Genomic DNA, 25,250 nt, shown 5'->3' with positions numbered 1-25,250 from the left:
TGTTTGGAGGCTTGCAAGGCACTAGGGTATGGGGAAAGTCAATCGAAGTGCTCTCCGGCTCATTCCCAGCCAGCTTAACCCGCCATATCTAACACAGCTAAGAGCTGCCGACGCCATTTTGCAGGGTGGGCTACGCAGACTCTTGGCGGGAGGCCGACGCGCTTGAGCGGGAGAGGACGTGGAAGTGTTGGAGGTGGAGAGCGCGCGTTACGACTGGAAAGCACGCGTGCGCACAGGCGACAGTGGCGGAGGGGTGGGGCCCGTGTACGAGTGCGCGTGCTCGGTGGGAGCCCGCGGAGTACCTGGAAGGAGGTGGGGGGCGAGGTAGAAAGGAGTGTGATTGAAGAGCGCTTGCGCAGGAGGGCTACGGTACGGGGGTGGGAAGGCTCCGGAGCAAGCGCGCGGAGGCGGGACTTGAGAAGTGCTCGCGAGATCTTCAGGGGCTATATATAAGCGCGGGGAGCCTGCGTCCTTTCCCTGGTGTGATTCCGTCCTGCGCGGCTGTTCTGTGGAGCAGCGTTCGTGTATCTCCGTCCGCCTTCTCTCCTACCTAAGTGCGTGCCGCCACCTGATGGAAGATTCGATGGATATGGACATGAGCCCCCTGAGGCCCCAGAACTATCTTTTCGGTAACTGCAGGGGGGAGCTGGAGCGAGGCCGAGCGGGGCCTGGTGGCGGTGAAGGTGGGGGTGAGGGGAGGGAATCCGGGTCCAGCAGGGTCTGGTGGAGACCGCCAGACCGGCTGGAGGCCTGAGCGGGTGGGAAGAGCTGCCCAAGCCCTGGACCTGGAGGGATTGGAGCCGCGCGGGGAGCCGGAGGCGTGAAGGGGGAGGAGACGAGCGGCCTGAAGCGCCTGGAGCGTGAGCAGTTCGTGGCCCAGGGCCTGAGGTATAGCGGAACTGGCCGCCTGGAAGTTCGGCCGTTACCGGGGATACACCGCGGAGCCCCAGGCGTGGTTTATTTTCTAACGGAGTTTGTTCGTAGGCTTCTGGTCCCAGGCCCCGGGTTGGTGGTCCCGGAGGCTGGGTTTACCGGGAAGCATGGGCCTGCTTGTTGGAGAGGATAAATGCGAGGCCTGGCGTTTTTCTGACCTCAGAGTCTGGAGCTGCCAGACCCAGACTTCACTCGCGTGCTTCGGCCAGTTACTGGGGGAGGGGAGGGGAGGCGCGGCGCGGCGTGAGGAGGCCGCAATCGCTGGGAGCACGTGGTTGCCACGTGGTTGGGGGGAGGGAGGGGGGTGTGGGCGCCACATCCGGGGCTCACCAGCATGTTGCTACTCCAGATCAAGGGATGCTGTGGCTCAGTGGAAGTGGGAAATGTTAAAAGGCTGGTAACACTAGGATTCTGGAGGTCTTTGTTCAGTGCTTACAGCATCTACTGTGATGGCAGCTATTTTTTTTTTTTTTTTTTTTTTGAGCCCCTTTTCTGTCTCACTGCAGTAGGTGGAGCTAGCCCCACTTTGCAGATGACGGCACTGGTGCCCAGAGATAAACTCACTTAACGAAGGTTGTACTTATAGGCAAAGAGGCTAAAACTAAACCAAGACCCTTGACTCGTAGCTGCTGCTTCGTGAATATTAATGAGGCTTCGTTTTAGGGGGACGTCCTCGCATGCCGCCATTTGTGCGGCATTGACCAAACCGCTTATTTAAATACAAAAAACACGTAGAGTGTTCGGTTTGAGTCAGATCAAGACCTAAAACTATTCGCAGAATTTTGGAACCACCACCCACCTCGACTTGCGGTAGCCCTGCCCCAAAAAGGAGAGTCCCACTTGGGTTTTTAATGTCAGTAGGTTGAATTGCAGAAGCAATTTGTACTGTTCAGACTTTGAAGTAAGTGCGAATCCTACCGTGAATTTTGTCTTGTTCATTATCCGTGCTGAGATTTGTTAATTAAACCTCTTCACATTTAAGCAGGTGTATGTATTGGTAACGGTTAGATGGTAGTTAAATGGAATTATTTAAAATTTTTATTCTGACAGTATTTTAAAGAATTTTGCCCATGCATAGAGTGGGAGTAGACACGTGTATTTAAAACATTAAGGCTTTAATTCCTAGCTATTTTGGATAACTGAGAATTTTGATAAGTTTGTATCAGTACTTTTTGATAACTGTTGGAAACAGCCCTCCTTGTCTTAAACATAGTTTCTGAATATAGTTTCAGGCGTATGTCACTTTCTGTTGCTTTAAAGAGTAGAGTGTTGACCCCTGTAGCAAGCTTTGGTTCTTTTATCTTTGTCGTTTTTCTTTTGTAATAGTAAGCTATTCATGTTTGTAACCGTTCTCATTTCGAACTTTCCATTTGGGAATTTAGGTGGGTAAATCAGCTGTTTTAAATAGTGGGAAACTTAACATTGGACATTACATTTGGTTTCAGGTAATTGTTTTAGGTTCGGATTTACTAAACCGTTGAGCTTGTTTCTGTATGCAGAATAACAGTGCCTATCAGCGTAGTTAGAGATGAAATATGGTATGATGAGAAAATGGAATTGTAGTCTTCTATGGGTGTTACTTGTTTGTAGAGGTTTCTGTTCAAGAATCTAGGAATTGATAATTCTGCTTTGCCTTCTGGTAGCTAAAATTGTGAAAAACTAGTTCAAAAGTTAGACCTGACCTTTTTGGTTACCCACACTTAAGTTTCAGTGTTATTTTTCTCCTTGTTAGAGTTGCTTTTTTCTTCATTTACAGGTTGTGAACTAAAGGCCGACAAAGATTATCACTTTAAGGTGGATAATGATGAAAATGAGCACCAGTTATCTTTAAGAACGGTACTTAAACTTTCAAAATAAACTACTTAACCCTACTTGATTTCAGCCTTTTAGTTTCTTTTCATGTGGCTTGAGACTTTTCCTTTGCTGACTGCTTGTAAAATACTATTTCTTACACCTGGGTATTGTGTGTACCTCACTGTCTGTACATCTTTGATGAAGAACTTGGCATCTATAGTCATTTGGTAACCATGTAAAATCCAGTCACATTGTTAAACTTGCCTTATTTTCTTCAGTTGGATTATAAAGGCCTTGTAAAAGGCATTGATAATCTTACATGTCTACCAGAGACTAGCTTTTGTCTCAACTTAGAAGTTGCTCAATAAATAAGTTAGGTGATCTATATTGTGTGTATGCATATTTATGCATTTCTTAAATTTTCTGAATATGAGAAATTGATTTGCCAAGATCAGAAAACCTGAGGATAACATTGCACAGATTTGTTTTCCAAGGTAACAGTGAGAGGTTTATACTTGTTTTTTAAAAAAATCATAGTCATGTGCCTCATTGCAACTGTTGGGTCAACAGATGGATCATACAACGGTGGTCACATAAGATTATTATACCCTATTTTTAATGTACCTTTCCTATTTTTTTTTTTTCCTTTGGAGACAGTCTTCCTCTGTCACCCAGGCTGGAGTGCAGTGGCATAATCTTAGCTCAGTGCAACCTCTTGATTTCCGTGTTCAAGTGATTTCCTGCCTCAGCCTCCCAAGTAGCTGGGATTACAGGCATGTGCCACCATGTCTGGCTAATTTTTGTATTTTTAGTAGAGACGGAATTTTACCATGTCGTCCAGGCTGGTCTCAAACTCCTGACCTCATGATCTGCCCGCCTCAGCCTCCCTAAGTGCTGGGATTACAGGCATGAGCCACCACGCCCGGCCCTTTCCTATGCTTAGATGCACAAATACTATTGTATTTCAGTTGCTTACAGTATTCAGTACAGTAACATACTGTACAGGTTTGTAGCCTAGGTGCGTGTAGTAGGCTATACCATCTAGGTTTGTTAGTATAAGCACATTCTTATGATTGTACAAAGATGAAATTGTCTAACAACACATTTCTCAGAACTTAGCCCTGTGGTTAAGTGACGCATGGCTGCATATAACATTTAGTGGTGGGGGGGGGTGTAAAATAGGTGGAACTCAAAGTTGAAGTAGTATTTTTTTTTGTTCACAGGTCAGTTTAGGGGCCGGTGCAAAGGATGAATTGCACATTGTTGAAGCAGAGGCAATGAATTACGAAGGCAGTCCAATTAAAGTAACACTGGCAACTTTGAAAATGTCTGTACAGCCAACGGTAAGGGCACTTATATACTTTGGATGTTGTGTCAAGGTTTAATTCTGTTTTAAGGTAGGTTTGGTGTCATTTCGTTGTGCCAAGGAGGTAGAAAGTGGTTCTTTGTCTTCTGTCACTGGAGTTCAATGGTCAGCTCTTGAACATGGGGGTTTCTGCTGCTAGTTTATCAGAGGTGGAAAAACAGGTTCACGGGTTTGTTGATTTGGCTTATGTGTTTGCTTGTAATGTTTATTGTACATTTTCTTCACATGTTTAGTGATTAAAAATTTCTTCCTTCTAGGTTTCCCTTGGGGGCTTTGAAATAACACCACCAGTGGTCTTAAGGTTGAAGTGTGGTTCAGGGCCAGTGCATATTAGTGGGCAGCACTTAGTAGGTATGTTATTTTTATATATTATACTACTTAGTTTATTCTCTTTAATGCAGTTGCTTGGTTCCCAGTTTGGACTTAAAGCATGGGTATAGTACTGCTGTCTTTAAAATAGATTCCAGTGTGAGTCTAGAAATTTATAATTGGAGAGGACAAATTAATTTTTGGGGCGAGGGGACAAAATCTTGCTCTGTCACCCAGGGTAGAGTACAGTGGCACGATCTTGGCTCACTGGAACCTCTCCCTCTGGGATTCAAGCGATCCTCCTGTCTCAGCCGCCTCCCCAGTAGCTGGGACCACAGGCATGTGCCACCAAGCCTAGTTGTGTTTTATAGTTTTAGTAGAGAAGGGGTTTTGTGAGGTTGGCCAGCCTGATCTTGAACTCCTGGCCTTAACGTGTTCTGCACGCCCTGGCCTCTCAAAGTGCTAGTACTACATGCATCAGCCACTGTGCCTGGCCTAAATTTTTTTTTTAATAAAGATAGTCTCATTCTAATGAGGCTGTAGTGCAGTGATCATAGCTTGTTAAAGCCTCGAACTGCTGGGTTCACATCAGCCTCTGGAGTAGCTAGAACTACAGGCACACTCCACCACGCCTGGCTAATTTTTTTTGTATATGCGCAGATGGGATCTCACTGTGTTGCCCAGATTGGTCTCTTGGCTTCAAGTGGTCTGCCTTGGCCTCCCCAAAGTGAGATTACAGGCATGAGCCACCCTGCCCAGGCTTCTTGCATTTAAAACCTGGCAGTGAACGTTAGGCCTCAAAATACCTTTGTTAAAAAGTTTGTTTTCCCATTTGCTTTTTTTTTTTTTTAAATAGAATAGAAATCTCAGTTTTTAGAATATTTACTGTTTGCTATCAGTGTTTTTTTTCTGATTTTTTTGCTGCTTGAGTTTTATAATATCTAATAAATTGTATTTTAGCTGTGGAGGAAGATGCAGAGTCAGAAGATGAAGAGGAGGAGGACGTGAAACTCTTAAGTATATCTGGAAAGCGGTCTGCCCCTGGAGGTGGTAGCAAGGTTCCACAGGTAGAGATGGCAATTTTATTATAGGTTTTGTATTATAGATTTTAGTTTGGTGATAAAACAGCTCTTGTTCACGAGTATGTACCTTTTCTTTTAAAAGAAAAAAGTAAAACTTGCTGCTGCTGATGAAGATGATGATGATGATGATGATGATGATGATGAAGAGTAAGTATGATCTTAGAAACCTGATGCACTTCTGAAATCTTAACAATAAAAGGAATTTGACATCGTTATATGCATGAGGATTTTATCAAGGTCATTTATAAAAAGCCATCCTGTGTAATAGTTTATAATAAAAGGGCAAGTGGTCATCTGTTGTCAGTTTAAGTTAAATGAGCTGAATTGAAAGGATATTGGGTCATGAGCCTTTACAGTGCTCTGACTTGTGACTCTTCAGAAGGGTAGACTATAGCATTTGCGAAGTTTGATTATGTCCTTTTGTTTTAAAGATTTAGTGGATGTTATACCCATCAAGCCTGGTATGTATTATGGTGAAGTTAATTAGATTGAGTTGAAAGAAAATCTGACTAAATAGCTCTGTATTCATTTTACGAATCGTTATTGAAGGTTTGTTATTCCCCAAAAGGATTTTGGCTTGTGGTTTTATGTAGATACTTAACGGACAAAAATAAGATCCTAAAAGGGATATTAAGATTTTTCTTGGGATTTAAAATATGATTGGAAACAAGATTTGATGTGTTTATATTAAACTAGATCAAACTGTTGGTATAAACAGTTACACACACACTGGTATAAAGTACTGTTTATAATTGGTCTTATGTGTGCCAGTATCAGTAATATATTAAATACTTGGCTCTCAGCTTTGTCCTTCAGTTCTGAGATTGGTCCATATGCATTTATTGAAAACACATTAAATAAAATATAAGAACATGCACTCTAATAGAGAACATGCATGAATGATCAAATTGGGAGTTTAGGTTTTAAACTGGTGGTTCTTCAAAATCTTTGAGCATTGATGATGAAGGCAGGAAACAGGAAAAAGGCTGAAAGAGCTGAAAGCTTAAAAATTCAAATTTGACCAGGCGCAGTGGTTCACGCCTGTAATCCCAATACCCAGCTGAGATGGGAGGATCTCTTAAAGCCAGGAGTTTGAGGCCAGCCTGGTCAACACAGCAAGACCCAATCTCAAAAGAAAAATAAAAACTCAAAGTACTTGCATGTCAGACTTCCATAAATGAAGTCAAACTTAAGGCAGTATTTGTCACTGTTTTTCTTCTTTTTTTTTTTTTGAGATGAAGTCTCCCTACTGTTGCCCAGGCTGGAGTGCAGTGGCGCCATCTCGGCTCACTGCAACCTCTGCCTCCTGAGTTCAAGCGCTTGTCCTGCCTTAGCCTCCCGAGTAGCTGGGACTACAGACGCGCCACCATGCCCTGCTAATGTCAGTATGTTGGTCAGGCTGGTCTTGAACTCCTGACCTCATGATCTACCTGCCTTGGCCTCACAAAGTGCTGGGATTGCAGACGTGAGCCAGTCCACCCAGATTTTTATATTTTTAATAGAAGACAGAGTTTTGCCATGTTGGCCAGGATAGTCTCAAACTCCTGATCTCACGTAATCCGGTCACCTCATCCTTCCAAAGTGCTGGGATTACAGACATGAGCCACTGCACCTGGCCACTTTTTCTTGAGATGGTGTTTTACCATGCTACTCAGACTGGAGTTGAATTCCTGGGCACAAGCTGTCCTCCCGTCTTAGCCTACGAAGCAGGTGTATAACCAAGCCCAGCTTGCTAATCACTTTTAAGAATATTTCTCATTAGTAAGAATTGAAATACATCCCAAGAGAAGCATGGGAAACAGGCTAAAAACACAAATGAGAAATAGGGATGATATGATTTGGATTGGTTTAGTCCGATTTTGAGTTACCTTTGCACAAGTGTATAAAATAAGTATTTAATAGCATTCACTAAGGCTCGGGGACAAGCAGTCACTTCCAGAAAGGCTTTGGAGTAGGACCTGATGGTGGTCTTGATCCTGTTGGGGTTTTGGAAGATTTCCTTTTTTAAAAATGGATATAGTTAGGCTAGGTGTGGTGGCTCATGCCTGTAATCCCAGCACTTTGGGAGGCTGAGGTGGGTGAATCACTTGAGCTCAGGACTTCAAGACCAGCCTGGGCAACATGGTGAAACCCAGCATCTACTACAAATACAAAAATCAGCGGGGGGTGGTGGTGCCTGCCTGTTGGTCCCAGTTACTTGGGAGCCTGAGTCAGGAGAATTGCTTGAACCTGGAAGGTGGAGGTTGCAGCAAGCCAAGAACATGCCACTGCATTCCATCCTGGGCAACAGAGGGAGACTCCCATCTCAAAAAAATGGATGTAAATTCATGATGTAACCACAATGTAATAATTTTTCTTTGTCTTGGTGTTGATAGGAATGAGAAGTGTGTAGATAATAATCACGGTCCAAATCAGTACCTTTTTTTTTTTTTTTTTTTTTAAAAGTCTCGCTCTTGTCTCCCAGGCTGGAGTGCAATGGCGTGATCTCTGCTTACTGCAACCTTCACCACCTGGGTTCAAGCAATTCTCCTGCCTCGGCCTCCCGAGTAGCTGGGATTACAGGTGCCTGCCACCATGCCCGCCTAGTTTTTGTGTTTTTATTAGAGATGGGGTTTCACCATGTTGGCCAATCTGGTCTCGGACTCCTGACCTCAGGTGATCTGCCCGCCTGGGCCTCCCAAAGTGCTGGGATTACAGGCGTGAGCCACCATTCCCCGCTGCAAGTTTTCATATAAGTTGAAGAAAAGCGTACTAAGGTCTAGGCATAGTGGTAGAGGATGCTTTGAGGGAAACAAGTCTTAATAGAAACCTAAGTGGTGAGACGGCAAGGGCCCAGCATATAGCTAGATGGCAATGAAAATGCAAAGAGGTGCAGGAAGGTTTGTTATAGTTACTTAGAAATCTAACCGTTTGAACACAGATAAAAGGGGAAATCAGTGGTCCCGTTTTGAGGATGGAAAGGATATATGTAGTGTGGGCTTTAGTTGACTCTTGATTTAAGCAAGAAAAGCTATATGATGTGCATAGTGCTGATGTATCCTATATGTAGATGTATGTAATATCTTGATAATATGTGACCCTTAAATGTCTTTTTTAATTTATTGTGGAATTTCTTAATAAGTAAAGCTGGATTTTTTCTTTCTTTCTTTTTTTTTTCCCTTTCGAGACAATCTCTGTCACACCACCTGAAATGCGTTGTTGGCCAGGCTGGAATGTAACTTCTGCCTCCTGGGTTCAAGTGATTCTGCTGCCTCAGCCTCCCAAGTAGCTGGCATTACAGGCGTATGCCAGCGTGGCCAAACTAATTTTTTGTATTTTTAGTAGAGATGGTGTTTCACCATGTTGATCAGGCTAGTCTTGAACTCCTGACCTCAGGTGATCTGCCCACCCCAGCCTCCCAGAGTGCTGAGATGACAGGTGTGAGCCACCACGCCCTGCCAATAAAGCTGTTTTGATAGTAGTTTTGATAGTAGTTTAATAGACTTGAATAAGAAAAAACGTTTAAGAAAAGCATTCTCATCTTGTTTCTAGCACAGGGGAGGCACCTGCAGGGATTGGGTTCTAATGCTAGAAACTTGTAATGACAAAATCACTGTTAAAAATCACTTGAAGGGCTATTCGTGGCAGCTTTTTTAAGTTATGATACTTTTTCTAAATACGGAAGTTATTTCTTCGGTATTGGAAAGATAGGTGTTTCTTACATGACATTGCCGTATTGGGATTTAGAGACCAGTATGTTCCGTTTTTTGAATTAAACGTGAACCACTTAGTATTTACTGATACAGACTTCTGCCTGACTTGCCCTCCAATGACTCGATTTGATTACTCCCTTCCATTATTTACCTATTTAACGTGTACAGTTCATACCTGTAATCCCAGCACTTTAGGAGGTCGAGGCAGGGGCGGATCACCTGAGGTCAGGAGTTAAAGACCAGCCTGGCCAATATGGTGAAACCCCATCACTACTAACATACAAAAGATAGCTGGGTGTGATGGTCGTTGCCTGCAATCCCAGCTACTACCGAGGGTGTGGCAGAAGAATTGCTTGAACCCGGGAGGCGGAGGTTGCAGTGAGCCGAGATCACACCATTGCACTCCAGATTGGGCAACAAGAGTAAAACTCAAAAAAGAAAAAAGTAGTGTACAGTTCAGTGGTTTTAGTGTGCTTAGTTGTATAGCCATCACCACAATCAATTTTAGAACATTTCATCACCTCAATGAGAAATCGTCCTCTATAGGTATTACCCCTCATGCTCCTCAGCTGTAGTCAGCCACAAGTGAACTTTGTAGGTTTCCTGTCCCTCATATTTTGCATGAATGGACTTCTGTGACTGTTTTCCTAGCACAGTGGTTTCAAGTTTCATCCATGTGAAAGGATTATCAGTACTCCATTTATTTTTATGGTTGAATACATTGTATGGGTATGTTATTTGGTTATGCATCAGTTGGTGAGCATTTGGGTTGCTTCTACTTGTAGACTGCTATGAACACTTGTGGACATGTCATTTTTTTTGGGTCAGGTACACCTAAAGCAGAGTGGCTGACCCATTGTATTCCCACTAGCAGTGTATAGGGCTTCTGATTTCACTACACCCTCACTTGCCATTATCTGACTCTAATCCTGGTGGTATGAAGTGCTAGTTGTGGGTTTGATTGCATTTCCCTGTGGACTCTTACTAGTCTTTACTAGAGCGTCTTTTCATGTATTCATTGGCTATATATCTTTGGAGAAATGTCTTTACCCATTTAAAAAATCCAGTTACTTCTCTTTGTCGTCACTGAGCTGTAAGAATTTTTTTTCCTATGATTTTTGTATTTTTAGTAAGAGAAGGGGTTTCGCCATGTTGGCCAGGCTGTCCTTAAATGCCTGTTTTCAGTGATCCACCTCCCTCTGCCTCCCAAACTGCTGGGATTACAGCTGTGAGCCACTGTGCCCTGGCAAGAATTCTTTTTTTTAGACAAGTCTCTTTCTGTTGCCCAGGCTTGAGTGCAGTGATGTGATCTTGGCTCTCGCTCACTGCAACCTCCTCCTCCCTTGTTCAAGCAGTTCCCCTGCTTCTCCCAAGGATTACAGGCATCCCGACTCCTTCCATGCCCGGCTAATTTTCTGTATTTTTAATAGAGACTGGGTTTCACCATGTTGGCCAGGCTGGTCTTGAACTCTTGACTTCAGGCCTGCCTCGGCCTCCCCACAAGTGCTGGGATTACAGGCGTTGAGCCACTGCACCGGGCCTAAGAATTCTTTATATATTCTGCAAACAAGTACCTTATCAGACGCATGATTTGCAGATTATCTTCCACCATTCTGTGAATTGTCATTTAACTTTCATGATGGTGGCCTTTGACCAAGTTTTTAATTTTTATGATGTCTGATTTCTTTTGTTGCTTGTGCCTTTGGTGTCAATCCTAAGAAATCATTGCTAAATTCAAAGTTGTGAAAATTTACCCCCTTAATTCTGAGTTTTGTCCTGTAGTTATATTTAGCGTTTTGTTCCATTTTGAGTAAATGTCTGTGTATGTTGTGAATGGAGGGGTCCAAATATAGACTTTGGGTGTAGATGAGCAGTTTCCCCAAATGATTTGTTCAAAAACTATTTTTCCCCATTGAATGATCTTGGCAGCCTTTAAAAGAGTCACTTAAGGCTCGGTACGGTGGGTCACGCCTGTAATCCTGGCACTTTGAGAGTCCCAGGCAGGTGGATCACGACCAGGAGATAGAGACTATCCTGGCCAATATGGTGAAACCCTGTCTCTACTAAAAATACAAATTTTAGCTGGGCATGGTAGCATGTGCCTGTAGTACCACCTACTCAGGAGGCTGAGGCTGGAGAATTCGCTTGAACCTGGGGGGCAGAGGTTGCAGCGATCAGAGATTGCGCCACTGTACTCCAGCCTGGTGACAGAGCGAGATTCCATCTCAAAAAACAAAAAAAAAAATCACTTACTATAAATACACGGCTTTATTTCTGGTCTGGTTGTTGATGTATGTGTCTATCCTTAACAGGTAAGAACAGTTACAACACTGTTCCTTTGTAGTTTTGTTTTTGTTTTTGTTTTTTTTTTTTAATCTCACTCTTGCCCAGGCTGGAAGCACAATGGTGCGATCTTGGCTTACTGCAACCTCTGCCTCCTGGTCCTCCTGCTTCAGCTTCCTGAGTAGCTGGGATTACAGGTGCCCGCCACCACTCCTGGCTAATTTTTGTATTTTTAGTAGAGACTGGGTTTCTCCCTGTTGGCCAGGCTGGTCTCAAAACTCCTGACCTCAGGTGATCCAGCTGCCTCTGCCTCCTAAAAAAAAAGTACTGGGATTACAAGCATGAGCCATGGTGCCTTGACCCCTTCGTGGGTCTTATAGCTGATTTTTTTAAATCAAGTGTGAGTTCTCTAGCTTTGTTCCTTTCAAGATTGCATTTGGCCTCTTTGGGTCCCTTAAGTGTCTTTTTTTGTTTTTGTTTTTTGAGATAGGGTCTTGCTCTGTCACCCAGGCTGGAGCGCAGTGGCAGAATTACACAGTTACAGTTACTGCCTCAAGTAGATCCTTCTGCTTTAGCCTTTCAAGTAGCTGGGACTACAGGCACACACAACCACGTCTGCTAATTAAAATTTTTTTTGGTAGAGCGGGTTCTCATTATGTTGCCTAGGCTGGTCTCGAACTCAAATGAGATCCTCCCACCTCAGCCTCCCAAAGTGTTAGGATTATAGGTGTGAGACACTGCCGACTCTTGGGTTTGTATATAAATTTTAGGATCTATTTCTACAGAGAAACCAGCTTGGGGAGTCTTCTAAGGATTGTATTTAACGTGTATATTTGGGGAGTGTTGCCATCTTGGCAATATCTGAACATGGAATGTTTCTATTTAGGTCTTTAATTTTTTTTTTTTAACACAAATTCACTCTATTTGAGTGTACAGTTTAACTATACATTACTTACATATATTATACATTGGTATAGCATATATTCATGCAAAACTACTTATTGAGCAGCTTTGTTTCCCAGCCCCTAGTGATCACAATTATACCTTCATTTCTTTTGAGTTTGACTACTTTTGGATACTTAACGAATAGAATCATACAGTGTTTGTTTTTTTGTGGCTGGCTTATTTTACTTTGTTCAAGGTTCAGTCATGTAGCATGCAAGAGGATTTTCATTGTGTGTGCGTATACATTTTCATTATTCAGCCATTTAACAGTTGGGTTGCTTTCATCTCTTGGCTGTTGTGAACAGTGAATGCTTCGATTAACACGGGTGGACAAATAATCACGTCGAGGTCCTGCTTTCAATTCTTGTGTCTACTCCCAAATTTTGAAAGTGCTTCATGTCTTGACGTTTCATTTGTAGTGATGATGATGATGATTTTGATGATGAGGAAGCTGAAGAAAAAGCACCAGTGAAGAAAGTGAGTAGATACAATGCTACAAGTTGTTAAACTAACAATAGAAATGGTAATTTTTTAGTGTTACTTGCTTGTTTTGTAGTTAAGGGAAGCTGGTGTGGGAGATCATCTCATACTGAAAATTAGTCCTGAGGAGGACTACAGAAAACTTACAGTGGGGAATGGTCTGTTTTCTTTATCCATGTAGCCCTCCACCTAATTTGTTAGTCTTGTGTAACCTTTTGTTCAAGTAGTTGCTGCTTTTTCTTTTTTTTTTCCTTTTTCCTTTTTTTTTTTTTGAGACGGAGTCTGTGTCACCCAGACTGGAGTACAGTGGCGTGATCTCGGCTCACTTGCAACCTCTGCCTCCCGGGTTGAAGCGATTCTCCTGCCTCAGCCTCCTGAGTAGCTGGAATTACAGACTCAGACCACAACACCGAGCTAATTTTTGCATTTTTAGTAGAGATGGAGTTTCACCATGTTGGCCAGGCAGGTCTCGAACTCCTGACCTCATGATCCACCTGCCTCGGCCTCCCAAAGTCCTGGGATTACAGGCCTGAGCCACTGCGTCCAGCCTGTGGTTGCTGCTTTTCTTCCATGGCTTGGACAGTTTTGTTTGCACTGTTGTTGGGGTCGGGGACAGTGATTAAGATAAATTTCTAATTGCAGTCTATACGAGATACTCCAGCCAAAAATGCACAAAAGTCAAATCAGAATGGGAAAGACTCAAAACCATCATCAACACCAAGATCAAAAGTAAGTGGCTACATTTACGTATGGGTCTCATTGATATAGTTGGGGAAAAAAGATTCTACTGTGGAAGAATCTAGTGTGTCTGAAATTTCATAGGCCTTTATAGAACCCTTGTAATTGCTGTTTTAAAGTTTAAATCAGCTTGCTGCAGCTGGGCGCAGTGGCTCACTCCTGTGATCCCAGCACTTTGGGAGGGAGGCTAAGGTCGGTGGGATCACCTGAGGTCAGGAGTTTGAGACTAGCCTGGCCAACATCATGAAACCCCATCCTTACTAAAAACACAAAAATTAGCCAGGCATGGTGGTATGTTCCTGTAATTCCACCTACTCAGGAGGTGGAGGTTGCAGTGAGATTGCACCACTGCACTCCAGCTTGGGCGAAAGAGTCAGACTCCGCCTCCAAAAAAAAAAAAAAAAATCAGCTTGTTGTGTGTTGTAGGTACACACTGACAAACATACTAAATGTAAGGTGCTGCTGGGGTTCCAGTGGCGGGGGGAAGCCAATAGACTTTTTTGAGAGAGACGGACCCTTGCTTTGTCACTGAGTCTGGGTTAGAGTTGCGTGATCTCGGCTTGCTGCAACCTTCACTTCCCGGGTTCAAGCGATTCTCCTCCCTCAGTTTCTCAGGTAGCTAGGACTACACGTGCGCGCCACCAGGCCCCGCTTATTTTTGTATTTTTGAGTAGAGGTGGGGTTTCACTATAGAAGTTGGCCAGTCTAGTCTCGAACTCCTGACTGCAGGTGATCCGCCCTCCTGGGCCTCCCAGAGTGCTGGGATTATAGGCGTTAGCCACCATGACTGGCCTGAATTTTTTAGGATTGTGAAGTCAGTAGTTGTTTCCTGTAAGGAATCTTTGTTGAAAAGTATGCCTGCATAGAGTAGAGATTCTCAACCTTGGCTGCATATTAGATTGAAGTAGAACATTTAGGGCCAGACAGGGTGTGATGGTCTCCTTTCTGGCCTTACCCCCTTCCTGCAGAAAATGGAATTTAAAGGAGAAAAACTTGAAAAGAACCCAATACTTGTGCTCTGCTTATGGAGATTGTCATGAAATTGGTCTGGGGTGGGCCCCAGGCATCAGACTACAATGACTTTCTTCCTTTATTCTTAGGGTTCTTCTGATTTCATTTTTTGAACTTAGTATTGTGCATAAAAAAGCGAACTCCCAAGTTACTCCTTTTTTTTTTTTTTTTTAAAGAGATGGGTGTCCTACTCTTGCCCAGTTGTGAGTACAGTGGTTATGATCATAGCTCTCTACAGCCTCCAGCTGCTGGGCTCAAGCAATCCTCCCGCCTTAACCTCCTGAGTAGCTGGGATTACAGGCATGTACCACCATGCCTAGCTAATCTTATTCCTTCCTTAGAAGAAAGATTTTTAAGAACAAAATTGTATGGTGTGAATTTATTGATAATTCCAGTTGTATAATTAGCTTTATAAGGGAGTTTTGTAAGACTATTTGAGGAAATCCAGACAGAATGGGTTTCAAATTAGGAGTCGTATTTATTCTTATGACCTTTTAGAAGCTCATTTCTTTTTCAGGGACAAGAATCCTTCAAAAAACAGGAAAAAACTCCTAAAACACCAAAAGGACCTAGTTCTGTAGAAGACATTAAAGCAAAAATGCAAGCAAGTATAGAAAAAGTGAGTAAAGTTATCTTAAAAAAAACTTTTGTCTCCCCCCTCAAATTGCATGTGTCTGGTTTACGTAGACTTGAATGTTTCTTGGTTTTCTTTGTTTTGGTTTAATATACTTGCCCTGTTCGTGGTGTGAATTTTTTATAAAATGAATTATAAAACATTTATAATCGTGTCTATGGTGATTTGCATATGCAAAATTAAATATGCCTTATTTTTCATTATAAAAGGAACGTAGTGCACTGGTTACAAGATAACATTCTGACCTTCCATGTTAAAATAGATCAGTGAGAACCCCTTTACCTTTCCTGGTTGTAAGATATGCTAGAGAACCAACAGAGGGCGTTAAGACTTCATTAAAATTGCAAACAGCTGGAAAAGTAGACGCGGGCTGTTGCTTGGTATTATAGTTAAATATTCATGATTGACCCTAGTCAGAAGTAATTTTCAGCAGATTGAGACATTTCTGTTTGCCCTTTACACCAAGTTGTCACCAGTTAATATGTGTAGTAATAGCTAGATTTTGTGAATGACTAATAGGCTTAAATCTAGTTTCCTTTTGTCTTAAAAAATGGAAATGTGGGAAGACGATTAGGTCTCTTGTCTGTTTGACTGGGGGATTTGAGTAGGATATGGAATAAATGGTTTAAATACCTTGGAAGCACATTTGAGAGAAGCTTTAATTCAATGAATAATATTTTTAGACTGCAATTATTGAGAACAAATGTGGGGTGGTAAGGAAAAATTGCCAACTCATTTCCCCATGTTTTTCCTGTGCTCTATAGATTTTTCTTTGGTTTCAGTAGATTTCCTTGTACAGTGATAAGTCCACTGGAAAAAAAATTTTAGAACTGGAACATATTTCTTGTTTTAGTCACACTGGAAACCCTTTAGCCTTCCTGCTTATCAGATTTTTGTCCCTTGGATACAATGCTAAAATGACATATTTTAGATTCCCCTCCCTTCCATTTTAATATGGTCCTATCTCCTTGGTTTAATTGCAGGCGCATTGAACAGCCCTGGGCACTACATGTAAATTAAGCCCAAAGATGGGGAGAAAGGAAAAGGAGAGACAAATATAGTCCATACTGAGTGTCATCAACAATCCAGACTGAAGTCTTCTATTTTAATCTCAATCCCCTTTTCTGATTTGCCACCCATGCCTCTTCAGGCTGGAAACAATCTCACTCTTGGTTCCCTAAAGCACTTTCTTCTGACTGCTGTGATTCAGTGAACCTTGCCCTTTACTTTCTATTACTTGTGCATTTGCCTCACCTCTGACAATGTTTTAAATTGCCTTTGTATCTCCTTAGCTGCTCAATAAATATTTGAATGAATCAATTTAAGAATGTATGTGACAATAATTTTGAAATGGAAATTGAGGTTTATTTTACTAGGTTATTGGAGGCAGTTAAGTTTCTTAACGCTATACTTGATTCTGCCAAGTTTGAAAATCTTTTCAGTCTTTTAAAAATGCATAAAAGATACTTAGAGGGAAAGGTATTAAATTTAATAAAAACAGATATATTCAGTGCTTTAAGGTAATTCCAAAGTAGTGATAAACATTTCAAGATATTTGCAATAATAATGTTTTGAAATTTTGGTGACAAAAAGTTACAGGTATCACCAACACTGTTGTAGTTTCTTGCCTATATCCATAATTTGAAGGAAATTGAAGGAAATGGTAAGAGTGATTAGTGAAGTGTAATTACTGTAATTTCTCCCCCATTGTAGTTTCTTGCCTATATCCATAATTTGAAGGAAATGGTAAGAGTGATTAGTGAAATGTAATTACTGTAATTTTTTCCCCATTCAACTTCATAAATCTCTAACTGATGACCAGATCATTGTTCTGAACTGGTTTGTGATCAACAAGTGTTTTGTGGGGTTTTGTTTGTTTTTTTAAATAACAGTTTGGGTCACTTGACATGGTTCTCCAAAGGGGTGTTATAGGTTGTGTTTGATTCTGGGTGATAAAACCGGCTTGTTAGATAATACAGATAAGCAACTGAGTTGCCATGTCATGTTTGTCTGTAGAATCTCAAGTGTAGCTTATATTTTATGTTCCTAGAGAGGTCGTCTGGGAAGATTTGACCCTTTGGCAAATCTGTTTGAATAGAGATACTAGCCATGCTGCCCAATAGGGCTTTCTGGCCCTGAAAAAGACATTGAGTGTTCTTGGAAAGTTGAAGGGGAAAAGGAGTAAACTGCTCTATGTAGTAGCATTGCAGATTATTGAGGAATTTTCTAAAGGTATCTCTCTACTTACCTGTAATAATGTTTTTGTCTCAATAGGGTGGCTCTCTTCCCAAAGTGGAAGCCAAGTTCATCAATTATGTGAAGAATTGCTTCCGGATGACTGACCAAGAGGTAACTGAATTTTCTGGGGACATGATGAAGTCCAAGTTTTTCGTGATTTATTATAATTCTGCCTTTACCCTTTTTAAGTGTTGGTTCTTTTTAAAAAGTTCCTAATCACAGATAATTCATTTAATGAAATAATCTGAAAACTCATGTATGTAATGAAATACATGAAGAATACAGTTGGCAGTCTGAGACGATAACTTTAGTATATTTTTCCCAGATTCCCTATAGTTGGCAAAGTATTTCTTGGTTATTGAATTCAGTTTTACTTTTTTGGTACTATGTTGGCTAAGGAAATTGCTGTGGTTTTCCTTGTTGCTCCATTTGGCTGCTTGGGGCAGTCTGGTCTTTGCTTTTTTGGGAGTTGGTAGAGACCATTTTTTTTTTCATAGATCTTATGGGAAATACATTTTGCCAAAATCATCGTAACATGAAACCTGGAAGCAAGACACTAAATTGTGGCTACAACTAGATATTTAAGCTTGAGTTTAGCTGTTAGATTTTACAATTAGTACATGTGAAAGTCTTAGTCAACATACAGTTTGTGCATTTATTTTTGCTCTTATTTATAGTTGACTTATAAGTGTAAGGAAAATGTAAAAGTGGTTAAATAGGGACGTTAGGTATTGTGTGGGGAACCGATGGCTGCATTTAATGGTTTCTAGATTTCCTGTAGTCAGCTTTTTAAAGAAAATTTGGCAATTAGCTGGTTTTTTTCTGCCATAATATTTAGCAGGTCAGTTATTTAATTGCACCTTAATTTTTAGTTTTCGGGTTTGTAAAACCGTGATATGGTTAATTTTGAGTTTAGCTTCGCTAAAGTTGCAGTTATGGGCTTTAAGATGATCAGATTCAGTCTTTTGGTTGCTGTTCTGTTTTTTCTCTACATTTGAATCCCAAAGTTTAAAGTGTGAGTTTTGGGAGTTTATTTGGAATACTATAAACATTGATTGAGCATAAGTTATTTTGAAACTTTATGCAACAGGTTATTTTGAAGCATTATGCAACAAGTTATTTAATATTGAAAATGGTGGAAAGTCAGACATAAATAACCAGTATGTACTAACAACTAAGCATAAGAGATGCATTTCTTCAGGTACAGCCAAGGAAAGTGATAATTTCATGATTAAGTTGCAGTGATCTTCTGTACTTTATAACAAAGGCTTGTAGCTACAAAGTCTTGTAGCTATTAAATTACTGAACCAGCACTTCTACCAGAAGTATTCTGTTTTTAAAAGTATTTTTGCCCAGATTGGTCTTGAACTCCTGGCCTCAAGCAGTCCTCTGATCTTGGCCTCCCAAAGTGCTAGGATTACAGGCACGAGCCACTTTGCCCAGCCTACCAGAAGTATTATCTTGCTCTAGAATTGAAGGTGTTCACGTGTCAGAATGAAATTTCTGCAATAAATAGTAAATGTTTAATAACTTGAATTACTATTAGAGATTATCAAAACTAAATGCTTCCCATCTTTGACATAGAGATGCAAGATGCAAGCAATGACAATGTATATTTGTTTGAACCTGATGATAAGAAGATCTTTGGCTGGGCGTGGTAGTTCATGCTTATAATCCCAGCACTTTGGGAGGCAACATGGCAAAACTGCGTCTCTACTAAAAATAATAAATTTAGCTGGGCATGGTGGCATGTACCTGTAATCCCACCTACTCAAGAGGCTGAGGCAGGAGGATCGCTTGAACCTGGGAGGCAGAGGTTGCAGTGAGCGCCACTGCACTCCAGTCTGGGTGGCAGAGAGAGAGTCCATCTCAACAAAAAAAGATTTCTATGATATTTAATATTGGCATTCAGTTATCTTGTACCTGAGAACCCGTTGGCTGTGAAACAGTGACAGCTGAGAGAATCCTGTCATCTCATTTTCTAGTTGTTGGTGAACTTCTGGATTTTTCTTCAGAACCACCTTGCCCTGTTGGCCAGGCTGGTCTTGAACTCCTGACTTCAGGTGATCCACCACCTCGGCCTCCTGAAGTGCTGGGATTACAAGCGTGAGCCACCATGTCTAGCCAGCTGTTTTTTGTTTTTGTGTTTGCTTTGGTCACCCATCTGTAATGGGATCTTGGCTCACTGCAACCTCTGCCTCTTGGGCTCAGGCAACCCTCCCTCCTCAGCCTCCTGAGTAGCTGGGCCTCCTATAGTTGCACACCACCATGCCCAGCTAATTTTTGCGTTTTTAGTAGACAGGGTTTCACCATGTTGCCAAGGCTGGTCTCGAATTCCTGAGCTGAAGTGATCTGCCCACCTCAGTCTCCCAAAGTGTAGGGATTACAGGCATGAGCCACCATGCCTAGCTTCAGCAGATAGTTTTTTCTAAATGTACATATGCACAGGCACACATGCACAGGCAATTCAGAATACGTTTCTGGTGTTTATGTAACTTTATTTGCTAAATCTGGCCAACTCTAAAGCTGATCTCAGGGGAGATGAAGTTGGAAGTAACATTGGCCAAATGGGTCTCTGGTCTTTATTTCCTTAAGTAAATAAACTATTAAATATTAGTATATTATTCACATTATTTTTATGACTGATTAAAGTGTTAGGAATTAAATTACATCTGAGTATACATTTTCTTGGAGTCATTTCTTTATCTAGAGTTAACCTATTTGGTGATAGAATGAAAAATAGATGTTGAACTATGCAAAGAGACATTTAATTTATTGATGTCTATGAAGTGTTGTGGTTCCTTAACCACATTTCTTTTTTTTTTCCAGGCTATTCAAGATCTCTGGCAGTGGAGGAAGTCTCTTTAAGAAAATAGTTTAAACAATTTGTTAAAAATTTTCCGTCTTATTTCATTTCTGTAACAGTTGCTATCTGGCTGTCCTTTTTATAATGCAGAGTGAGAACTTTCCCTACCGTGTTTGATAAATGTTGTCCAGGTTCCATTGCCAAGAATGTGTTGTCCAAAATGCCTGTTTAGTTTTTAAAGATGGAACTCCACCCTTTGCTTGGTTTTAAGTATGTATGGAATGTTATGATAGGACATAGTAGTAGCGGTGGTCAGACATGGAAATGGTGGGGAGACAAAAATATACATGTGAAATAAAACTCAGTATTTTAATAAAGTAGCACGGTTTCTATTGATTTATTTAACTGCTTTATACTTTGTCAAAGAAATAATTTACGTAGTTAGGAATGGCAAATAGTATTCTAAAATTCTATGAGAATGTCCCTGCCCCTCCCCTTCAATAGTTCACTGGAGCTAACCACTTTTTCATCATAAGGATTTAGTGCTGTGTTCCCACCTCCTGATGATAGTTAACAATTATTATAACTGCAACATGTTTCCAAATGTTCCATTAGACCTCCTATCCGCCTATTCTAGCCTCACTCACAAAGAAAATCTGGCATGTTAAAACAGCTTAAAAGCAGCCTTTCAACCTGTATTCTTGTTTTTTTCCCCTAGGCTGGAGTGCAGTGGCACAGTCTCAGCTCACTGCAGCTTCCGCTTCTTGGGTTCAAGCAAGTCTCCTGCCTCAGCCTCCCAGGTAGCTGGGATTACAGGTGTGAACCACCAGCCTGGCTAATTTTTGTATTTTTAGTAGAGATGGGGTTTCACCATGTTGGCCAGGCTGGTCTTGAACTCCTGACCTTCAAGTGATCTGCCCACCTCAGCTTCCTAAAGTGCTAGGATTATAGGTGTGAGCAACCGCACCTGACCTCAACCTGGATTCCTTGTCTGAATCAAAGCAGTTATTTCAGTGACTATTTGCTGAAGTTGCCTAACAGTACTTCTTACAGATGTATAGGAGAAAAATTATCACGTAGATATGAGGATATTCGGGGACTAATTAGCATCTTTATATGTTCTACCTTAAGCTGATTACACATGATCTGAGTTGGATATACTGATTTCATTTCTATTGTTTTGCTGTGGTGTATATACTCCAGTAGTTTGAGCAGATGAGGGAATGTTCTCCAGTTCTGTGCCATTTTCCTTGGGAGATTTTCATCTCCCACTTCTATCCATTCTTAGACTTGTTTGATTGTCTTGGATGGTTTTTCTCATTCCTTTTTGTTTAAACTCACGAAAGAGACTTTTATTTTGTCTTTCAAATTTTTGTGTTGATTTTAATATACCAACTGCTTGCTGCTTTGGGTGTGTATCTGAAATCCATTACTCAACATTTTATTTATTCCAACATTTTGAAGTGGTCTTGAATTTTTTTCCTTTCTTGTTTTGAGACCTGTTCTCCTTCTGTCCCCTAGGCTGGAGTGCAGTGGTGCAATCTCAGCTCACTGCAGTCTCCCATCTCAGCCTCCCGAATAGTTGGGATTACAAGTGTGTGCTACCACACCTGGCTAAGTTTGTATATACACATAGAAACAAATATGTAAATATATATAGTATATAAATATACTAAAATATATAGTATGTAGATTATATATATATATATATCATTTTTTTTTAGTAGAGATAGGGTTTCACCATGTTGGCCAGTCTGGTCTCAAACTCTTGACCTCAAGTGATCTGCCTGCTTCGGCCTTGCAAAGTGCTGGCATTGGGCGTGAGCCAGTGTACCCAGACAGGCTTTCATTTTGTGCTGGAAATCATTTTAATGTGATTTTTTCTTTCTTGCCAATTTTTAGAATGATGGATTGATACCTAGCAGCTTGTGAAAAAGAATCAGTGAATGAGTTTAACCTTAATTCAGGTTTTTATTTATTTGTATATATCTCAACCCACTCTTTTTTTGATGCTGATACTTTATTTTTGACCAAGGGAGTCCCCTTCAAGCTTGCTCCTGCCATAGTAGATCTCAGTAATCTGATCACTTTTTGATTTCTTCTGTGACAGGGTGTTTCATCTTGCTCATTCTCTTCCTCAGACCTGGAGTGGCCATTTCCCCCAAAGAACCCTGCCTCCCTTAGAAATAATGTTATTTGTAGACCACTGTCTGGGTGGGAACATTGCTTGTTAATACTGGGTTCTAGGTAGTCGGTTGATTAGATCAGACCAGACCCTTTGGAAAAACAAGGGAATGAACAATTTTAAGTGCTGAGGAGGGCATCCGTGCACAGGTTGGCTGACAAGCTTTTCGTAAGTCAACAGTGTAACTACATTCAGTCTCAGAGAACAGGTAGAATAGGTTACAGTAGTAAAAGGTAAGGCCATGCAGGGAAAGCAGATGAGCTTAAAAACACGCAAATACAGAATAATAGGTTTATAGTGGTGTATCAATGCAGAAAATACATGGTTTTGACTTAATATGTAGTCATGGGTCACTTAATGAATGATGGGGATACTTGCTGAGAAACGCACCATTAGGTGATTTCGTCATGTGAACATCAGAGTGTACTTCTGTGAATTTAGGTGGTATAGTCTACCATACACCTCAGCTGTAAGGTACAACCCATGCCTCCAAGGCTACAAACCTGTACAGTATAGGTGAACTGAATACTATAGGCACTTGTATCTCAATACTATTTGTGTCTCTAAACAGAGGTATGGTAAAAATAAAGTGGCATACCTATATAGGGCACTGGAATGAATACAGCTTGCAGAAGTGGAAGTTGCTGAGCAAGAATGAAAAGCCTAGGACATTACACTACTGTAAACTATAAACACAGTATATGGAAGTTGCTGAGTGAGAATGAAAAGCCTAGGACATTACTAAACTATAAACACGGTATACTTAATTAAATATAAAAATGTTTTTCTTCATTGATCTTAGCTAACTGAACTTGATAAACTTTAAAAACTTTGACTCATAATACTTAAAAAACTACAAAAATACATTTATGTTTTGAGACAGAGTCTGTTGCCCAGGCTGGAGTGCAATGGTGTGATCTTGGCTCACTGCAACCTCCGCCTCTTGGGTTCAAGCAATTCTCCCGCCTCAGCCTCCCAAGTAGCTGGGATTATAGGCACCCACCATCATGGCTGGCTAATTTTTTTTTTTTTTTTTTTTTTTTTGGTATTTTTGTAAGGGTTTCACCATGTTGGCCAGGCTGGTCTCGAACTCCTAACCTCATGTGATCTACCCCTAACCTCATGTGATCTACCCACTGGGTAGTGCTGGGATTACAGGCGTGAGCCACTGTGCCTGGCCTCAAAAATACGTTCTGTACATTTCTATTAAGTTTTTTTCAACTTTTTTGTTAACTAGGTGTAGGCTTACCCTAGGGTTATTAGCCTAGGCCTACCATAGGGTCAGGATCATCAACAAGTCACTCATCCACCATACATTGTCCCACTGGAAGGTCTTCAGGGGCAATAAGATGATGCTGTCATCTATAACATTGCGATCTGGAATACTGCTTTTTTTTTTTTTTTTTTTTTGTAAAGGATAACACTGATAAAATGCAACAAATATGTAAATCAGTAACATTTATTTTCGTAGTATCAAGTATGTGCTGTACATAATTGCATATACAGGTTTCTTTGCACCAGCATCATGAACACGAGTAATGCATCTGCTACAATGGTCAGCTCCCTTTTAGTCTGGGCCCACCATACAGGTGGTCTGTTGTTAACCAAACCATCGTTAAGTAGCTTTTTCTGTTTTTTGAGAGAGAGTCTCGCTCTGTTGCCCAGGCTAGAGTACAGTGGTGCAGTTTTGTCTCTGTAACCTCTGCCTCTCAGGTTACAGTGAGTAACCTTCTGCCTCAGCCTCCCAAGTAGCTGGAATTATAGGCAACATGCCACCATGCCTGGCTAATTTTTATATTTTTAATAGAGACGGCATCTCACCATGTTGGCCAGGCTGGTCTCGAACTCCTGACCTCAGGTGATCTGCCCGCCTTGGCCTCCCAAAATTCTGGGATTACAGGTGTGAGCCACGGCGCCCAGCCAGCTTTTTTTCTTTTTTTTCTTAACAGATATAATCGTTTTTTCTTTCTCTTTTTTTTTTGACAGGGTCTCAGTCTCTTGCCCAGGCTGGAGTGCAGTGGTGTGATCTTGGCTCACTGCAGCCTCCGCCTCCTGGGTTCCAGTGATTCTCTCACCTCAGCCTCCCGAGTAGCTGGGACTACAGGCGCACGCCACCACACTCGGCTAATTTTTGTATTTTGTATAGAGATGGTTTCACCATATTGGCCAGACTGGTCTCAAACTCCTGATGTCAAGTGATCCATTCGCCTCAGCTTCCCAAAGGTCTGGGATTACAGGCATGAGCCACCACGACCCGCTATGTAGCTCTTGATAGTACTAGCTTAATGAGCAAGGAGAGATGAGCATTGTATAGGGTGTGAGTCTTTTCTTGGAAATTGTCCAAGAAAAAAAAAGTTGAGGGTTACAAGTTTATACTGAGCCTATTATAAAGGTGGCCTGGACTCTGGAAATACAGTGTTAAAGTTTAAGAAAGTGAGGCTACTTTCTAGCCAGTTCCTTAATGAAAAGCCAGTTGCTCCCTGACTGGTGGACTTGGCAGTAGAGGTCCCAAGATTTAATGCTGTGCGCGTTCTAGGAGCTAGCTTCTTTACAGCCTATTTGTGCTAAGGGTCTACTTTGCTGTTTACCTGATACTACTGAAGACAGTGCTGCTTGAGGCTGCTTGTCCTTTTTTTTTTTTTTTTTTTTTTTTTTTTTTTTTTTTTGAGAGGGGGTCTCGCTCTGTCCCCCAGGCTGGAGTGCAGTGGCCGGATCTCATCTCAGTGCAACCCCCGCCTCCTGGGTTCAGGCGAT

The 25,250-nt window shown here is 41.4% G+C and overlaps 1 protein-coding gene across 2 annotated transcripts; it reads left to right on the top strand.

Moving 5' to 3' along the window:
- Nucleotides 1-269: 269 nt before the first annotated feature.
- NPM1 (nucleophosmin 1) lies at nt 270-20,691 on the top strand. 2 transcript variants are annotated; one of them, XM_023218930.1, is made up of 11 exons: nt 270-629; nt 2,690-2,769; nt 3,951-4,070; nt 4,351-4,444; nt 5,363-5,469; nt 5,567-5,631; nt 12,824-12,881; nt 13,527-13,613; nt 15,151-15,252; nt 17,542-17,616; nt 20,335-20,691. In XM_023218930.1, exons 1-11 carry the CDS (start codon nt 572-574, stop codon nt 20,371-20,373), a joined length of 885 nt encoding a protein of 294 aa, XP_023074698.1. In that variant the 5' UTR covers nt 270-571; the 3' UTR covers nt 20,374-20,691. The 2 variants fall into 2 exon arrangements, with proteins under 2 accessions (XP_023074698.1, XP_023074700.1); XM_023218932.1 differs by lacking the exons at nt 17,542-17,616; nt 20,335-20,691 and adding an exon at nt 16,251-16,589.
- Nucleotides 20,692-25,250: the final 4,559 nt, after the last annotated feature.

Source organism: Piliocolobus tephrosceles, chromosome 4 (assembly GCF_002776525.5).
Source record: "Piliocolobus tephrosceles isolate RC106 chromosome 4, ASM277652v3, whole genome shotgun sequence".
Taxonomy (NCBI): domain Eukaryota; kingdom Metazoa; phylum Chordata; class Mammalia; order Primates; family Cercopithecidae; genus Piliocolobus; species Piliocolobus tephrosceles.
The sequence above is the reverse complement of the archived record's forward strand: the minus strand, read 5'-3'. Positions and strand labels throughout refer to the sequence as shown.